Source organism: Bradysia coprophila, chromosome IV (assembly GCF_014529535.1).
Source record: "Bradysia coprophila strain Holo2 chromosome IV, BU_Bcop_v1, whole genome shotgun sequence".
In the NCBI taxonomy this organism is placed as follows: Eukaryota; Metazoa; Arthropoda; class Insecta; order Diptera; family Sciaridae; genus Bradysia; species Bradysia coprophila.
Genome location: NC_050738.1, coordinates 7617298 through 7638228, shown reverse-complemented (window position 1 = coordinate 7638228; position 20931 = coordinate 7617298). Strand labels below are relative to the sequence as shown.

Genomic DNA, 20931 nt, shown 5'->3' with positions numbered 1-20931 from the left:
TTTTTCTTCATAATTTCTTTCATTTGATCTATTTATCATGCAATTGTCAATCAATCGTGTAGTCTTTGAAAGAAAATTTTCAGTGTTTGAATTTTGGATTCCTTTTTATAACTGTGCCATCAATTTTCATGGTAACATTTTTGTAAATCTTCTAGTTCAAATAAAATCGCAAGCAGAAAATGCAAATCAAATTTTTTTATATTCGTTAAAATAATTAAATGCCTTTCACCAAAAAATTTGTTTCGTTTCCTTTCAAATACGTTCAATTGTAAGAGTTACAATTGTAACGTGAAATGTACTATACCCTCCATGATGAGCACTCTGAAAATTGAGGAATGCATTCAATACATTGTTTTTTTTGTTGACATTTTGACATTCGTATGAGTTTAGAAATTTTTCGATTCTCTAGTGATGCTTCCAAAAGTAATGCTTTTGGTGCATTTAAATTATTTCAAAGTTATTTAAATTTTGTTGTGTTATCGTACAACTTTCAATTGTTCAGTTGTGAATCTTTTTTTATTAAATTAAGTAGTGTAAGTAGCACGAAATCACGAATTTCTATCTGGTGAAAAGTGTTTTCATACTTCCGACTTACGCAAGCATTATCTCGCTTCCTTCCAGAGTTTTACGAGAAATTTGAAATTAATAGAAGTGTTGAACTATTTCAAAAAAAGGATTAAAATTTTATGAAGGTTTAGCGTCCATGTGTTGATGTCGAAAAAATCGAAAATATTATTTTCAATTTTCCTCAATTAGAGATACGTCTGTGAGTAATTGAAACTTACAGTTTGATTGCTCCGAAACAAATTTTCTTCTTTGATTTTATCGATTTCATGCTATTTATTGGTTAAAAAAAGTTTGTCAAGAAATTTTGAATTTGGTGCGGAATCGTTGTGGACATAAAGTTCTGTTTCGGTGAATCAGTGTCGAACAGATGACGCTAGTATTAAGTTCAAAATGTGTGGAAACGTTGGAACTCAAAAATATAAGGAATCACATAATTTCTTTCAGTTTGTTTCACATATTCACATGTGTATTAGTCCCAAGATATGAATGTGTGGGACAAAGTGAACTAAACAAATAAGCGATTGATAACACGACGGCACGACTGTAGCGGTACGAAACGTACGAAACTGAAAATATATTTAGACATCAAAATAATTACTTCATTTAATTAAAATATTGTCTTGCCTGTGCTGTTGTTAGTGTTCTAACTCAATAATTTGAAATATTGTTAAACGAAAGCGTTCAGACTTTGACTGTGCAATAAAATAAAATTTACCATCAACATCTCAATTAACAAAGCCCTGGATATTTTACGCTTCACGTCTAAAAGTAAATTATTATCCACTTCATTTTATGCTATCTACTATTATACGCTTTATAATTATCTCTTCTACTATCAAATTAAACCACTAAACGGCCACAATATAAACCTTTACAGTGGTAGGCATATATTTTATATATATTTACATTGCATTTACACACTGTTTATACTGTGTACACATAGCTCATAATAATTCTACCATTATAGTTGAGTTAAATACGTCACAATATTTAACTGACAGCACTGTTGTGTGTATATATCTATGATAATATAAGCCTTTTTTACACTCTTTTCTTTCTTCTTTTTAATAATTAACAAAAATGTGTCATTTTCATGTGACTAATTACACATGACTAGCGAATGATGAACGACTTATTACAAGCTTGGCTATATATTCAAAAAACAATCTCCCGCTTAAATGAACTAAATTGTTGTCTCTATTTTATATGTACATTTTACAGGCACACACCATAATATATAGTACGTAGCGTTTAAGTTCATTAAAAAGCTGTTGACAGTTTGTTAATATCAAACGAAATTAATTATTTTATTTATTTTTCAGGACATACACAATGAGATATATACTTCAGGATATAGTGACGGTGTATATTCTATTTATTAATTGCGGTAAGCGAATTGTGATAAATAATTAATTGAAAATAAAAATATATTTGAACAGAGTGCTAACGAGATATAGATAAAAGTTTCTGGCAAAAAAAAACTGTCTTCATCGGTAATATATTGTAACATAATTAGGAAATAAAATATTAACTTGACAACGAACCCTCTTTTGTTGAGTTATTTCGTTATTTTCTCGTAAGTAAGTTGCCACGAAATGTAGAGAAAGAAAAAAATTGTATCCGAAAAGATAAAAATATTTATTCTAAACGAAATCCCCTGTCAAAGTTATATCACCAGTTTTCTGTTGAATTCTTGATATAACCACATTTTCATTCGCATCTTTTTTTCTATTTTGAAAATGTTTGAAAATCGGACCACGTTTGCAACCCTCGTCCTTGATTCAATATTATCACTGGAAAAACATAAAATCTACATTTTTCTATATATATTTCCCGGTATTGTTGTATCACACGTCAGTCGGAATCTTATCGTCGCACATAAAAGAATATGAATGTAAAAAAAAATATGAAAATAAATAATTCAACTTATAACAATATCTTGCCAAAAGAAAATTCAACCTAATAAATCACGGAAATCTTCAAATTCATCATATATATGTGTGCGGGGGGAAAACAGGAAAATTGCCGCACCTTATCGTTTCCTTTAAGAAAATTCCAATTTTTCGTCGTTTACTTTACCCGTACGCAACTGTATTGTACTTAAAACCGAATCATTTGGGATCGTTTGATTAAATTTTTGCACAAACATATTGACCTCATTCATATGGATAATATATGTGTGGGGTAACACGGTGTATCCTTTAACGTTCCGCTCTTTTTTACAGTTTACAATTTATGGCTAGATAATTGAATCAATTTATCATACTTTGTACGTAAATGATTGAATAATTCAATCCATTCTTTCAGCGAAATTGCAGCATTGCTTGTAATCAGAGCCGGGTGAATTATACATTTACGGTTCGAATGATATATAATTGAAATTTGAGTATCAATGTTAATGCCTAGGGGCTATCAATTGGTTAATTTCTAAAAAAAAGAACGAATGTTACGGCTGAGTCTTTTTTTAATCGATTATTCGTCTTATTTTCGGTCGACTTAAAAATAGAACACAAAGTACTGAAGCAATTTACAGCGTGCGGATTAACATTTTCTCCGCCACTGACAGTGTAAGTCGATTTTATATTGTTCCAATTTCATCATAGGGATTAAATAAGCTTGGAAACACTAGTCCTTGTAGAATGAGAGGGAGATAGGCTCGAAAGGATTTTTGATTTTCTGACAGATTCACAATCTTTTATTCTGACAGCTTAAAGCTTACGTATAGTTGAGGTAGTGTGGTTGTCAGATTCCTAATTTTTACTTATGTCGAGTTTTTATGAATCGCCTCGCGGGAATGCGAATAATGACACTGTTGTAGATGTTATTCGTTCCAGCAACGTCATTTCCTTGTGCAGTTTTCGTTTTAAGGCATAATGCCTAAACCAAGGGGTCTAAAAAAACTTCTTCTACGAAATGATCACATCGAAATTCCCAATCAATAGCACCATGAACGTCCGGAAACAAAAATGGTGTGCCCATTTCGAAGTCAGTTATATAGCAAAATATATGTTGGGCCAACGAAGTAAAAGATTTTCTATTAATCTGTTGATTATTAAGTAATATAGAAGTGAAAGATTCGAAAATTATATTGATGTCCTAATGTCGTCACCTATAGCAAGGCAAGATACATTTTAAATAAAATGGGGACAAGATCAAATGAAGTAATAGATTCGATAATTGCCATTGGCATGTCGTGAGTGAAGTGTTAATTTTAAGCACTAAAAAAGATGTGAAATCGTATTTTCATTTGTAAACCTAAAATAATCAATTTCTTTGTCATTTTTCAAATTCAAACAATAATATGGAAAATTTACCAAAAAAATGAGCTCGTCAAACAAAGACAAACTGATAACAAAACCCCGTTGATTCAAATAATGAAAAGACAATCAAAGCAAAAGTGTCACAGGGGTAAATTTATAGACACAATTCACCGCTGTGCACACAGCAATCTCAAATAAACTGATCTTTACAATTCAAAGTCTTCCAGCAAAATAATATAATGAAAATTGCAAGGAATATGTAAATTTTATAGTTTTTCATTCCACATTTTTCGTTATTTTCATCACATTTGAATCTAATTTCAATGTTGTCTTAATACGAATGTATGATTTTTGCATACAGCCGAGCACGAAATAATTTGCATGTAATTATTACAATTACACACAATATAATAGGGAATATATATAACAAAGCGGATAGAGTTTTGTCTGAGAACAAGGGGAGTTTTATTGCTATTTGGAAAATAAAACAAGAAAATTGAATTGTTGCGGATGTGTGGTGTGAGAAAAATTTGTTTAAAAGGTGGTGGAAAATCAAGTATTTTTAATGAATAATCCGAGCTTTGAAGTATATGTATAAAATTCGAATGTTGAAATGTGCATGTCTAATGTTTGTATTTTACATGAATAGCAATGCTATTTTCAAAATTAGGCTTACTCACTTTTCATGCCGTGATTGAATACGCAAAGTGTTTGATTATAAATATCACATTTAATAGCGCACACTATAATATTTTACATAATTTCATGTTAATTTCCATATTTATTGGATTCTTAATTGATATTGATCTATGTATACGGTGTATATGGCGTACAATAGACGCGGGGTTAGTGACTTTAAACAGACTTTAGAAAATTTATTCTTTGAAAATTTGTGCTAGATCCTATTCCGGACAGAAAGGTAAATAACTAGGTAAAGACCAGTGGTGAACTTAGTGCATATCATATACGTCACCCTTTGTAAGTTGGTATATGTAACCTATCAAAAATCATCTACTTGAGAACAGAAACAAACATTTGTTACCTAGTAGCTTTCTCACACTTTAACTCGCAACCAGGCAGGCTCATACATTTTTAAGCGACTCTAGATCGGTCCTCAGGATGAAATGACATACGCATGTCATCTTGAAATTTAAATCCTCCAGAAGAGGTATTATGGTATCAGTTCTCTTTCCTCCATTCTTTGTCAACTCTACCGATACATTGAGGTTCACTCTTTCACTGAAAGATGTCGCTGCAGCACAGTCAATGTCAACAGAAAAAGAATTAATTTTTTTCTCGACGGCTCTTAGTCAAATAAAAGGCCATCATATAGGACATGACCTCAGGATTGCGGAATAATAATCCGTTTTTCAATCAGTCTCTGACTTAGAATAGAGGAAAGAGAACTGATGCCTTTATCCTTCTCCAGTTTCCTCACAAGAACAAAAAAATCTGTAAATATTTCGTTGTTGTTTTCGAACAGAGGGGCAGATATTTGTAGATTTCTTTGACAAGCGGTTTTCAAAAAGACTAAAGATTTTCAAGGATTTTCCTACCGTTTTCCAAGGATATTTGTTTGATTGTTGATTGTTGGATGTATTTTCAAAAGTTTTTTTTTGTTAGAGACAGTCTCTTAAGAATTTTCTTTTTTTCATTTGATTTTCCTAAGCCTTTTAAATGTTTATTTATTTAAGCAGATTTTCTTTGAATTTGAGGACTTTGTTTCGTAAAGTTTCGAAGGATTTTTTTAAGGAATTTTCTTTTAACTGACAGCCACTATTCAATGAAAAATCCGTAAAAGTTTCCGTTTAGGCTACAAATTTCTCACAGGTCAAAACAGATTCGAAACTACGTATACTATAACAAAGCGCTAAAAATCCAATTAAAATTGCAAAATAACACCTTCTCGGCTAAACTATTGAAATATAATGTGATTTTGTGCAATAAACACCGCCAATTTGATATTCCAATTGAAAAACATGAAAACTGATTTTTTTTTTGCTTCGCTCGCTCTTTTGATACCGTGACTTGCAGCTAGTTTCTTAACAATGTTCGACAAACTTTAAAACCGTGTGCCTCTTGATCACGTAACGCTAAAAGAAAATCTGCATAATAGTACAACGAAGTTAACACACACAATCTAACGCGATAAACCGAAGTTTTATCAAAATCGGTGCTGAAATCGGAGTGATTAGTCTTCTAACTTTAAAGTCACGCTTCAGCTAAATAAAATGTCATGACTTACGACTTTGACATACTGTTGACGTTATTTTTGTAGTTAATTTTACCTGCATAAAATCATCACATAAAATCACCGACTCTATAAAAATCACCCACTAAATACATAACATCCTTTGTTGAACTATCAACGTAAATATAAAATTAAATAAACAGGAAATCCCTTTTGTCAAAAGATATGAGTAAAACGGACATTATAATGGATGACCCATAGCCATTCATTTGCTACACCAAAAAGCAACAGCAAAAAAATATATAATGACACCCGCAATTAAGAAGCTTTTTTCACTTAGCCACACATTTTCCGTTATACGAATCAGGTTGTAGATATAATTTTCCTGTTTGTTTATTATATTTATAGTAGTGGCTTGGTGAAAAGCAACAAAAATAAAAATAATAAAAATATAGAGAAAAAAAACAATGTCGCCTCGATATGTTGTCCACACAATGTCCCAGTCCCATATAACATGAAATTTGTTATATTACAGAGTTTATACATTTTCGTACATAGCCCAGTGTATTGTTAGTGATTAATATATGGACAAATTGTGCATAAGCACGCAAATAATCAATTAAATTTCTTCAACCATTAGAGAGCGAGACCCACCAGGCAGTGTGTTTGCGTGCCACAAAGTTTATTGAGATTTAAGTAAATTAAATATATATAATTATATATTTGAGGGGTGTCGTGAAGTGAAAATAATTGGAAACGATAGAATTAAGATAACAATATACCGCTGAATAAATGTGAAGCCACAACAACATTTATATTTCTATGTATTTTAACGTACAATTCACACAAAAATATAATATTTATTGTCACACAAATCTCGGCAAAGAAAAATTACTTTACGATTAGATTCACTCAACGTTCACGAAATGTTAAAGAAATTAATCAAACGGGAAAATATTTACCTTATTTATACTGACAAGAATATAAACAGCAAATGGATCTCATTGTCATCACCGCTAACGAAAGTCATTAAATGAGCTTTCTAAATTAAAAATTGTAAAGGCATCTAGAACTGATCCGAACGTGGTCCAAATTTAATTGACTTCATTCCTGTTAAAACTGAAATGTTTGCAAGAATGTGTGGTGCCCTCGGTCGCATAAAACCTACAACACAACCATCGAACGCACTCATCCAATCATCAAATTAATTCCAATCACCAGCTGCGCCAGATGATTAACTGAATTGTCATTACGTTGTCAAACTCAATTTTGTTTTTGTTGTTAAAACAACTAAATTACGTTTTCTAGTTCAAACCAAACCGTGTATAAATAGCTGGAATTAGTAAATAAATTATTCATTCTCCATTTGGATTCAATCCTAACCACAAGTCTTTCACTTGTAAAGTATCAGGATCCCATATTGGTGACCCCAAAAACGAACACAAGTTCCTTCGGGTATTTAGTATAAGCAACGAGCTTTCGTACTACAACACAGAAATTCAGTCGACCATCGTCAACTTTACAATTTCTGCTCTCTTAATCACTACTAATTATGGCAAACGAAGACGAACTTCCTTTCCAAAACGCTCAAGATAACGTTCAGCAAAACGGTGAGGCTCAGCAAGATGCTCAGCAAAATGCCCAGCAAAATGTTCAGCCCAACGCTCAGCAAAACAACGCAGTCAATCGCATCCAGGTTAGAGTTCCTCCCTTCTGGAAGCAAAACCCCCAGCTGTGGTTCCGCCAGTTGGAAGCGCAATTTGCGAACTCTAATATAGTCAGTGATCTGACCAAATTTAATACGATTGTCGGCGTTGTCGAGAGCGACATTCTCACCTCGGTTAGCGATATAGTCCTCAACCCACCTGTTGGAAATCTCTACGAAACAATAAAACAGCGGTTGATAAAGGAATTCGAAGACACCGAAAATAAAAAGCTGAAAAATCTTTTCAGTGAAATTGCCATCGGTGAGATGAAACCGTCCAGCTTACTTCGTCGAATGAGGGAACTGTCTTGCGGAAAAGTGGGTGATGACCTATTGAAAACCCTCTGGTTACAAAGATTACCCGTCAATATACAAACAGTTCTTGCCACCAGTAGCGATAATCTAACGCAGTTGTCCGTAACTGCTGACATTATGTTTGATATAACTGAGGCAGCTTCCATTCAGGCCGTCAGTAATAATCAAGTTAATCAAATCAGCGATTTAGTAAACGTCGTTGATCGGCTAGAAGGTAAGATCGAAAGTCTGAAAGAAGAATTTCTCAAACCTGGTAAAAGCAATCAACGATCAGCACGAAATCGCCAAACAACGCCCGTTCGGGCACCTTCTGAAGCGAACAAAGACTTTTGTTTCTACCACAAATCTTTCGGTAACAAAGCAAGGAAGTGCAAAGAACCTTGCTCGTATAACGATTCGAAAACAAACCAAGAATATAGGCCAAATTGCTCAGTGATTAGCCAGGCACCAAGCATAAGTCGTTTGTTCGTTTCAGATAGGAACTCTGGGAGAGATTTCCTTATTGACACTGGGGCAGATTTAAGCGTCCTCCCTCCCACTTCTCGTGAAAAAGGTAACGTCCCTTGTCTCTTCAAGTTATATGCCGCAAACGGCTCGCTTATTAAGACATACGGAAGCAAAACAGTCACGTTGAACCTCGGCTTACGCCGCCCCATTCGTTGGGTTTTCATTATCGCAGACGTGCGATCGCCCATCATCGGTTCTGACTTGTTAAAAAAATACGACCTTTTAATCGACGTCAAAAACAACAAATTGGTTGATAACCTGACTAGCATCTCAATCCACGGAAAAATTCCTCAAAACAACTCTGGCACACAGATCAAATCTCTGTCAGGGGAAACTCAGTATCATCAGTTGATTCAGGAATTTCCCGATTTGTTAGATCAATCGGCTATTAAAAAAGTGTCGAAAAAACACAACGTCCAACACAGAATTATAACTAATTGCCAACCAATTTTCTCTAAACCAAGGCGTCTTAACGCCGAAAAACTTAAGCTAGCTAAAGCTGAGTTTGACAAAATGCTCGAACTGGGCATCTGTCGACCATCTGATAGTCCATGGGCTTCTCCTTTACACATAGCACCTAAGCCAAAGGGCGGCTGGAGACCCTGTGGCGACTACAGACGTCTAAACGCTAACACCTTACCAGACCGTTACCCGGTTTCTCACATTCAAGATTTTAACCATTTTTTGGAAGGTCAATCCATCTTCAGCGTGATCGACTTGGTAAGGGCGTATAATCAAATTCCAGTAGCGGAAGAGGACATTCAGAAAACGGCCATCATCACACCCTTCGGTTTATTCGAATTCCCTTCTATGACTTTTGGTTTATGCAACGCTGCACAATCATTCCAGCGTTTTGTTAACTCGATTATCCAGGGACTGGAGTTTTGTTTCGCCTACCTGGATGACATTTTGATAGCATCTAAAAACAAAGAGGAGCATATTGAACACCTTCGCATCCTATTGCAACGCTTGAACGACTACGGCGTCGTAATACAACCAAATAAATGCTCTTTTGGTAAGTCTCAAGTTGAATTTTTAGGCTATCAAATTTCGAAGGATGGCACGAAACCATTGGAATCCAAAGTCATTGCTATTAAGGAATTTAAAGTTCCCGAAACAGTTGACCAGTTAAAACGATTTTTGGGAATGATTAATTACTATCGTCGCTTCATGCCCCATGCAATCGAAACTCAAATTCCTTTGCTAGACTGTACTAAAGGCAACAAGAAGAAAGACAAGTCTCCAATAGATTGGACTCCAGAGAGACTTGATGCCTTTAACAAATGCAAAGAGGCACTGGCCAACGCAACTCTCTTGTCTCATCCATCAGACAACGCCAAAATCTGTCTCATGGTTGATGCGTCAGACACTGCAATAGGCGGAGTAGTTAATCAACTTAAAGATAACGCTTGGCAACCCTTAGCTTTCTTTTCAAAAAGATTATCTTCCGCCGAAAGCAAGTATTCGACATACGACAGGGAACTCTTGTCAATTTACGCTTCAATTAAACACTTCCGTCCGATGCTCGAAGCCAGAGATTTTACCATCTTTACGGATCACAAGCCTCTCGTTTTTGCTTTCAACCAAAAGAACGAAAAAGCTTCTCCTAGGCAACTCCGACATCTCGATTTTATAAGTCAATTTACCACAGATATTCAGCATATCTCTGGCATTGACAATGTAGTCGCTGATACACTATCTAGAATAAATAGTATTTCGCTCTCTAGCTCAGTTGACTATAATCTTATCGCTCAGTCTCAAAAGACGGATAAGGAACTTAAACAACTAAAAAAACAGCGAACAGGACTCAAACTAGTCGAAATAATGTTTCACGAAGTCCTAATAACGTGCGATGTCTCCACTGAAACACCACGACCATTCATTCCTTCGGAATTAAGGAAGACAATCTTTGAACAAGTTCACAATCTCGCTCATGCCGGAACAAAAGCTACGTCCAAACTCATTAAAAAGTCATTCGTTTGGCCCAGCATCGACAAAGACGTTCAGATATTTTGTAAAAGTTGCGTGCCATGCCAAAAAGCTAAAGTCTTCCGGCATAATAAATCCGCTTTCGAACAAATTAAGGCACCTAGTACGCGATTCGAACATGTTCACATAGATTTAGTTGGACCACTCCCAACCTCTGAAGGTTACACTTACTGCCTGACATGCATTGATAGGTTTACTCGCTGGCCTGAAGCCATTCCGATAACCGACATTAAAGCCGAAACAGTGGCAAAGGCATTCTTTCTTAACTGGATCGCTCGTTTTGGTCCAGCTATTCACCTGACGACCGACCAAGGTGTGCAATTCGAATCGGAACTCTTTACCGAACTAAACAAATTAATGGGAACCCGTAGGCTACGTACCACACCTTATCACCCTCAGGCAAATGGCATGATTGAACGTTGGCATCGAACTTTTAAAAATGCCATCAAAGCGCATGCCAACAACCGTTGGACAGAAACTCTTCCGTTAATTCTCCTCGGTTTAAGATCCATAATCTCGGACAACCTCAATGCTTCACCAGCAGAAATGGTGTACGGTACAAACCTACGTTTACCTTATCATTTCTTCAATGAATCTAAACCTAAGCGTAACCAAACCAATCCATCATCCTTCGTTGAACGATTAAAAGAAAACATGAACAAACTACTGCCAATCCCTGCATCTAACCATCACAAACAACAAATTTTCATTCATAAAGGATTAAATTCCTGTACACATGCTTTCGTGCGAACAGATGCCGTAAAAAAATCGCTTCAAAACCCATACGAAGGCCCGTTTGAAATCATTTCTAAACATAAAAAATACTTCACACTGAAAATAAAAGGAAAATTCAAGCAAATCTCAATCGACCGTTTGAAACCAATGTTTACAACCGTAAACGCTGGCAACACCGACGCTGCAATCAGCAAATCAGCAATCATAAATATTGGGGGATTGAAATCGGGTTCCCCTCGGCGCATAAGTATTTGTTTGTATTGCATTCTTGTATATGTAGAAAACATTTATTTAATGAGTCTGTTAGGAGACAAGTTAGGAGACATGCTAAGAGACATGCTAGGAGGCATGCTAGGAGGCATATCTCACAAAAACATTCAGTGTCCCTCTGTTTTCTGTTATCGACAGAATCGACTAAAATAAGCGATGATACCTAGCTATTGTGGCCCTTTACAGTAAAATGTAACTTACAACTAATGAAGTAACAGATTTTGCTTCCATATGACATAAAATTTTTGATCGACTGAAGTAATAGATTCAAGATAATAATACTGGTGATATGTTTCATGTCCGTGAAAGATTAGATGATGTTTGAGGTTTGAGGTACTAAACTATTTGAAAGCAAGGCTCAATCGGTAGAGCATAGGACTCATACCCAAGAGGTCCCGGGTTCGACTCCCGGTGCAAAAATGCTTGCCTGGTTTTATTCTAATCACTTGGTGATTAAGCACTCGCTATTAGTTATCTAATGGCTGTACGACCGTAACAAAGTCGCAAATTTCAAAGAAATCCAATATTCGATTTCTTCGCAACAATCACGCCATATTGACATAATGTCAATGACACAATTCACAATATACAACAGACTGTAGGATAAGCGCCATCTATGATCGACTAGTCGCTCATTGGGAAAATGCATGAGTCATTAGTGATGGTTGTGGTCTTCGCATACTACTCGTGGCTCAGAGAAGTCACAACGTATGGGACGTTTACACGGTCGATTTGTGAGCTATGTGAGTCCGAAGAGATATGATGAAAAATCACAATTCATATGATCAAGTGACTCGTGCAATAGCACAACAGGCCCACTACAGGCTTAGGTGCTGGGCTAACCCCCTTCCCATCTAATCCAATCCAATCCAATCCAAGGCCAACACTTTCCGATCGACAAGCCTTCGATATCATCAATACAAACATCCCATTTTTAAATGCATATATTGGTCCAAGGCCCTCTAGCCCTCTAGCAAAACCTTGACCTTACAAACTTAACCTTTCCGTTTGGTTTTTCTGTTCAGAAAATCAGACGTTCCCTATTACAATAAAGCGTACCACAATTGGAAAATCTTATAACGAGCTGTTACTTAAGTAGTAGCTATTTTTTATGTTGAAAGTCAATTTCGTTAGTTTCCTATTTACTGAAAGTTTAGCAGCTACAAAAATCAATTTGTGCAACGTAGTGCCCACTCCATTTTTTGTGATTGACAGCTCCACGGAAGGAATTCCACCATTTCTATATGAGTGAAAAAAAGAGTGTAAACCACTATCTAGCCATAGACTTTGATTCTAATGTCATGCTGTAGCTTTCAATCTCATAAAGATAAATTTGCATTGTCAAACAACGAAAAATCACCATCTCGATGCACGTATCAACAAATTCTGCGCACTGCATAATCGTAGACCACGATTCGTTTCGCAGTGTTCATATTCTATCGTGGCACGTACCTTTCACTCTGCTCCGGTATTATCTTTTGCTAATCCCGGCATGACTAGTTAGTTATCTGTTTCCCGGAATGAATAGTTAGTTTGAAATAAATGAATTTGTTCCTGAATTGTGATTAGCACTTTACGAATTACGTTTGTTTTGGCGTTGGTTCTTTTGAACATTTCAAATGCAAAACGTATATTTGCTCATAAAATTTATTAAGTAGGATAAGCCAACCGGAAAGTTTTCAAACATGATTATGAAATACAGTTTGTTTCTTCTTAGTTTATTTAACAAAAAATAAAATACTGCAGCGCGAACACAAAAAGAAAAAGCATGAAAAATTTAAATTAATGAAAAACTGTGAGATATTGGAGAATAACTTAATGGAGGGTACGGGAATGGCGTTAATATCATGATAGAAATCTGGCTCACATTATTAAATTGTAAAAAGGAAAGAAAAATCGACAAAATCATAGGTCTAGATATAAGATCGTGGGGTTATCAAGAGATATAATGAAATCGAAGAATTAATACACAAAAGTTTTCTAAGTTGCGAGGCAGTCTTACAAAAGATCTGCACGATTAAGTCTGTCACTTTAGTTGTTTAACATAAAATCTATTACTTCATTTTTTTATAGAACGTGTTGCTTTATAACAGCACATTGAAAAGATAAAATGAGTTGACATCGGCTTCGAACTGGCTCATCTCTCTACCACAATTATTGTTGACCAGCTGTTTTAAAAAGAATGTTGATGGATGTCATCATTGTTGAATCTAGAAACCTATTTTCTAGAATTTTTTTCTCTTTATCTATTTGATCATAGCCTTACCAAGTTATGAGCCACGAGATATTTATGTTGCCTTTACAAAGTAGTCATAAAAGAATACTTCCGTACCTCAAAGAGATGTACGTTACTATTCACTTACAATAAATAACGAGACAAACTCAAAAATAATATCTGATAATTGTTTCGTTTTGCTTTGCGTACATTCTCTCTAAAGACTTAATTTTTCACAACAATTATTCCCAGTCCATTACAATAATAATTTATTAAAAACAATAATTACTCGGAAAATTGAGCCATCAGCCCTTAATCACAGCGACACAATAGTGATTACATTTTGTGTTCTTTTCTGTCCTAAATTACTGGTAAAAATGTACGTTGCAGCCTAAATGAACGTTAACGCTATATTACAGGTGCTTCAATAAAACAAAACAAAATAGTAAAGCCTCCCCAATCTACTTAGCCACACCTAAAATACGGAAGAAATGTTTTATAGTTTCACTAATTCATTTCCAACAGTGTCATTAAAATATTATTTGAAAAACATTTCACTGTTAATTCGTTTATAAATATCTAAAGTGCTTTTCCTTATGCTGCCACTGAAATGAAATGGTAGGAAAATTTTCTAAAAAAAAGTCGTCATAAAAAAAGCTATGCTACATTTTAGTAGCAGTAGCTATAACATTGCTGACACATTTTCGTAGCATAGATAGTGTGCTTAAATAATTGCAAAGTTATGTCTAGGGAGCGTCACTAACGGAATATAAAGATCTGCTATCGCAGAAAAATATTAAACTATACACAGAATTTGAATAAAATGTTCCATTTTAACTGTGACTTATTTATGACTTTGTGATTTCAATTCAATTTGCAAAAACTGCTCCACTAAATTGATTATGACATTCGTTCTGATAGCGATTTGAAAAAAAGTTAATTAACTCTGATTTGGTTTTTAATTAAGCAATGTATTTAGTACATGCAGCATGCAAATTATAAATTTTAGAAATATTTTATTACATTTAGCATATTTAAGGGGTCGTGCACCAAGTATTTTATGCAAAATTTCGGACTTTTTGGCATTTCCTCTCAGAATGAAGTAACAACAATACTAGAGTCAGTCAAACAAAACGAGTTAACCTGTTACAGGCAAGCATATGAGCAGACCAGTATTATTATCGGGTCTGTTACTTCCATCGATCAAAGTGCTTTGAATCGGTTGATTTAAAATCTTGTACTTCAATTTTTTTAACATGCAATTTACTTTATAAAGGACTATGTTACCCAGAGTTTGTCATTATTTTTGTCGTCGTTATCGATAACAGATGAATAGCCGTATGTGACCGGTTATCATAATCGAAAAACATTTTATAAATGTTAAAATCGATTTTACGAAAAACACTTGATTTTCGAGAGCTGGGAACTCCGTAACAAGAGTATCCTTAAGTTGAGTTCACAGTCGTTCACAGTTTTGATTACTTTTACATTGTTTTTATTACAACGGTCAAGTGTCAAGTAAAAAAGCTGGAAAACGGAGGGAAAACGGCTGAAAAACATACTATTGTACATCTTTATTGGTTGCTATATTGCTCTATCGTCAATGACTGGAATTACAAAAGAAATGGTCCAGTTGTTTATTTGTTTTTTTCCATAATATACGCGTGAAAACTGCGCACAATGATACAGTAAGTTATACAGATTACACTATCCGCTTCAAGTGTAGCGAGTGTACGTACAAATTTTTAAAAAGGATAAAACTAGTAATTGTATGGGTGCGTTGCTTCATATCTCGCGTAATTATACAAAATGTCATTGAAACAACTGGAACGAATCTTTTGTTATTTCTAGTGTTTGAAAATAGAGAAATGACGAATAAAGATGCTCTTAGTGCATATCTAAGCGGTCACACTTCCCTGAAAATCTGAACGTCAAAATGACGAAACAATTGAAAAATGGCGTGCCCAAGGGCCGATTTTCATAGAAAATCTTCTGTCCGTAGATAGAAAATCCTTTCATTAGAAATTCCTCAGAAATCAAAACAAATCCTTGGAATTCCAAGAAAATCCTCAAACTGTAAAAAGAAGATCCTTGAAAATTTTTTGAAAGTCCTTGAAAATCCAGCAAAAACAGCAAATTGTTGAAATCTGTTACCTTTTTATGAAAATGAACTTGACGTTATGCTTGACCTGAGCCGCCTTCCGACGTAGCAGTTGGCAGTTCGTATCGATCACATTATCAAGGACTTCTCTTTTGCGAAGTTATTTGTGCACGAGCCCCAGCCGACACACATACAACCCCCCGAAAAGCTACTACATTCTACATTATTATTAAAACAATCATAAAGTCTGAAGTGGAGTTGTATATGTTCGATTGAGTTATTATTGAGCATGGAATTTCAATTGTTTGATTTTAATTTCAAATGCGTGATTTGTTTATTTTAAAATTGAAAAATCAATTTCTCATCAATATTCATCGGTATTATTAAATATCTATTCCCTTCCATATCCCGCATATATGATAAACAGTTTGAATTTAATTTTTTCAGGCATACATTAACCTCACGTACCTCATGTTTCGTTTATTTTTTCCGCACAAACAAATCGAATGTGGCGATGCTCTTTTGAGGAGAGACAGAAAAAGGATTGCTTTAGAAAATTCAATTAAAGTTTAACCATATTCTGTATTAGACTAGACAAAATATTTTAATTAAATTGTCAATTTCAGTATACTTACTCTTATATTTACGGTAACACATATATTCCGTTTGATTCGACGAAACATTCGGAAAATCAAATTATTTGATTTCGTTTTATGTTTCAAATTGTTTGCTTAAATAATTTCATCGGAAAAGTTTACCGTTCGACAGACCGAATGTACGATTTCCCTTTAAATCATTGTTCGGAAATCTCATATCGTAAAGGAAATAATTTTTTTTTTTTTCTTCTATTTTTGAAGTGTACGTTTAAGTCACATTCGCAATATTTATACTTCGTAACATTTTAATAGAATTGCAACAAACATTTTGGAGATCCATAAAACCCACTCGCTTTGCAAAAGTTAATGGCGTCACATGGCTCATCAATCTCTATATACATACATAATCCTTCAACCGAATCACTTTTCTGTAACACAAAAACATTTTGTTGAAAAATAACTTTTCTTCAGTTTTACCTTTGTGCTGGCGCACACGTATTATATTATACAGCGGAATATATGTGCGATTCGAAAAGTGTTGAAGAGCGAACCAAGATATACCCTATGTATGTACACATTCCAAATTACTTTACCGTAGCTTCTATAGATGAGTAGATGATATTTCTACGGTGTCACGGTTTTCCATCATTTGTATGCTTAAAGTAAAAAAAAAAGTTCCACTCGACAACAGTTTGCTACATTTTTACAACGAACAGTTTCATCTTCAAAACCAAACATTTTCACTGAATTCATATTTACATTGATACAGTGAATTTGGATTTGGGTTACACCCGAGGTTAAACCGAACATGTTCATGTTATGAGTTCCTCTGTTTGCATGAAAAACTCTTATAGTGTCAGGAAGCTAAAGACGAAAACGTTTTCAAGTTTTCACGGTTAAATTGTGAATGGGACAAGCGTGGGTTACAAACTGTAATTTTCAACCTTATGACATTTACATAAGCTAATTTTACGAGATATTTTGAACAAAAGATTGTCGATGGTCGTTTTAAGGGTAGAGAGTTCGGGATTTCCATGTAATCAATCAAATTTTACGAATGAGCACCCAATGTGCCCGTTGATGAGAGCCGATTTTAGCGGTGTCAATGAATGTTCTGCGATCTGCGACTACATCATCCCTGTTTCAAAGCGTCAACAGCAGATATTTTCGGTTTCACTACAACTTCTTTTGCTGGAGGCAATTTTATTGATTCCGTTTTAAATCTACAATCTACATTCATAACTTTATAATAGAAATTACATCCACTTTCAACTTTCATTATTCATATAGCATTATTCCAAGGGTTGTTGATTTTCAAATTTTAAATTATTAATTTTAAATAATTCTATAAAATCGTACATATTAAGGGTTTAGTGTACTTATTATGTATTGTATTCATGTTTAGATAATGAGCCCTCCAAAGTTTTAAATAATCTAACAGTGGAGAGGGTTCAACGCGTGCACCTCATACATTAGCTGACTTTGTCTGTACTGTCCAAAACTTATGCGTTTCCAACTACTTAACTTTCGACAAAAACAAAACTTTTTCTCTCCCTCCATTTCCATCACTTACACTGCTTCTTATACAAATTCGAAAGACAATATTCCCTTCGTGAACGGGTAATCTAATGTAATGATATCCGACCCAAGGCGCATATATTTGCGCCGCAACAATAACATTCGCCCAGAAGGCATTGTAAACTGGTGGTTCAGTTGCTTCAAAATTAGTTCCTCTTGATGTTTGTGCAATGTAAAAACTACTCAAATTTGTGAAATAGACGATTTGTTGCATCAATATATAATCATCGGGGAACATCGACTCCACCGGCGGCAACCACCACAATTCCACTAATCGTTCCCCGTGGCGAATAATCACTTATTTACGATATTAACGTTTACTCGTATTTAGCAAAGAATATATCTGAGAACTGAACAGTAATTGCATGCTACAAACTCACCAAACTAGCAAACTTCTTGTGTATGCGAATTCATATGAAACAAACTTTAGTTTTGTACGATTACTTAGGAATCTGAACTGTTAAATTTCAACTTCAAAAATTCATTGCAACTCAACAAAGGCATAGTTTACTTTGAAAGTGACTGCACTTCGTTTGGTTGCATATTTTGGGGAAATGATTGCAATTTCAATAAAAGCTTCATGAAAACATAAACTTGAAATCCTTTTGTCATCCATCTGTGCATTCATTTGATTCTCAGAGAAGACAGTGCATTTGGAATATAACTGACGACTCGATCATAAATAATCAACAGAACGACGAATCTAAAATGTAATGTCGTCTGTGTACCATCAAAAAACATCCAAAAAAGGAAAAGATTTCCGGTGATCCAATGAATCATGGTATAGTGTACAATAGAACAATTTCATTTTGGCTAACGGCAGAATTGATATCGGAAATACCGGGAAATGTACGCAATTCGTTTATAAAACATCTTTTGTTATAAAGTCTTGTGCGCCATCAGGTGTATTATAAATACCTGTCATGGAAAAAGTAATTTTTCACCAGAATGTTTTATTCTATCAATTACTTTATCGCATAATGCAAACTGTTTTTTTTTTAAATTTTCTGCACAAATTTCATGGTTGAAAAAATGCTTATGGATCGATGGCTTGGAAGACATTTTCTCGGAAATCAGATTGGTTTAATACTGAGCTCAACAGTAGATAAATGCCAAGTTTACATTTTTATCGCATTTTCAAGCACTCTAGCACCTTTCTTTATCTATATGTAGATACACACAAAAAAAGACCGTCGGCATTTGCTTCCTTCTATTATATAAATAATAAATCATTAAAATGCCTCAACATAAATAGGATAGGTAATAAAATATTCATTTATACCCCGGATGAAATATGTTTTATACTTTTTTTATACATATGTTCTTGACCAACGTCCTCGGTGAAGATGGCATGATTATGGTAGTGCGGCGGTTCGTTTCTTATTCAGCACTTTTGCATATTCACCGCTCGCATATCACTTTCTACAGCTCGACAGAAATTGCATTATATTCGTTCATTCCGTCGCGTACGATCAACCGTATCATACTCGTTTAGCGTAAGCAAATTTAGCGAAATAAATTAATTGTTAAGTTGATCCGTGAGTTTCATTTACGGAGTCGTACTCCGCATTGGTGACCCCGCGTTCGAACAAGTTAATCCGCGTCGAAAGTCAATATCGAAAGTTTTATCGAAAGTAAAACGCGAGTGACCGGTTTGTTTCGGGGACGAATTGAGATTGCACAGCAATCGGGATTTCAATTTACGGACATTTACGCATAGTTCAAGAATACGTTTATTCACGGAAAGTGTCGCGAGTTAATTGAAAAAGGAACTTTGAATTCGAACGAATTCCGGTAAAAGAGACGATTTGCACAAAAGTGAAAGAAATTTTTCTCCATTGTGTACGAAGCCGCGTGGCACACCCATTGTCCAAGAACGTATCGACAGCTAGCGACATCTGACGGGCAGTAGCTATTCCAAATAAATTTGCAACGAAACGTACGCTCACTATAAAAACGTCAGGAGTACCAACCTTCGATTAAAACGTCAACAAGAAAAAGCGCATCGTAAATCACGCTTTTGTGTATGTTGACAAACAGTTTTTTCACGTCAACTCTCAGCTTATGAACAATTTTCAAGATCTAAGTTTCATCGATCTTACGGATTTAAACGACACGGACGACATGGCAGGCGATGAAGATCAACAAAATAATGGTCAAGGCACCCTAGTGCAACGTGTTGCAGTAAAAGTTCCAGCGTTCTGGGAAGAATCACCTGACATTTGGTTCGTTCAAGTAGAAGCCCAATTCGCAGTAGCTGGTGTTGTGACCGACGATTCTAAATTCAATACTGTGGTCGGGGCGATCGATACAAAGGTTTTGAATAAAGTCCGTGACGCAGTACTAAATCCACCAGCCGGCAGAAAGTATGAAAACCTCAAAGAATCAATGCTTAAAGTGTTTGAGGACTCCGATTATACGAAAATGAAAAAGCTTTTTTCGGATCTGTCATTGGGCGACAACAAGCCGTCGTACTTACTTAACGAGATGCGTCGACTGGGTGGTACTAAAGTGACCGACGACGTTTTGAAAACGCTTTGGATGCAACAATTGCCAGTTCATGTGAGATCAATAATTGCAACCAGCACTTCTGCTTTGACCGAATTGGCTACTACAGCGGATAAGATTCACGAAGTATCGTCGTTAGCTACGATTCAGCAAATCAACACTCCAAGTCAATCAACTACGGATGCAAGACTAACTTCGATGGAAAAACAAATCAATCAGTTGGTGTGCGCATTAAATTCTTTCCAAGGCCGAAATGGTAGGTCTCGTTCCAGATCACAATCGGGTGGTGCGACTAGACAGCGAAGTCAAACGCCATCAAAATCGAATTCTGGTGACAATGAGCAAGCAGACATTTGTTGGTACCACGAAACCTTTAAGCAAAAGGCTGACAAAT

The 20931-nt window shown here is 35.2% G+C and overlaps 1 protein-coding gene across 1 annotated transcript in view; it reads left to right on the top strand.

Annotated features, from left to right (window-relative positions):
* Window positions 1-20931, top strand: part of LOC119066099 (uncharacterized J domain-containing protein C3E7.11c) — an 85763-nt gene that overhangs the window by 28389 nt on the left and 36443 nt on the right. The window contains exon 2 of the mRNA XM_037168371.1: window positions 1890-1954. Within this exon, the coding sequence (XP_037024266.1) occupies window positions 1900-1954 (55 nt within the window). The 5' untranslated portion in view covers window positions 1890-1899. The remainder of the gene's footprint in view (window positions 1-1889; window positions 1955-20931) is intronic.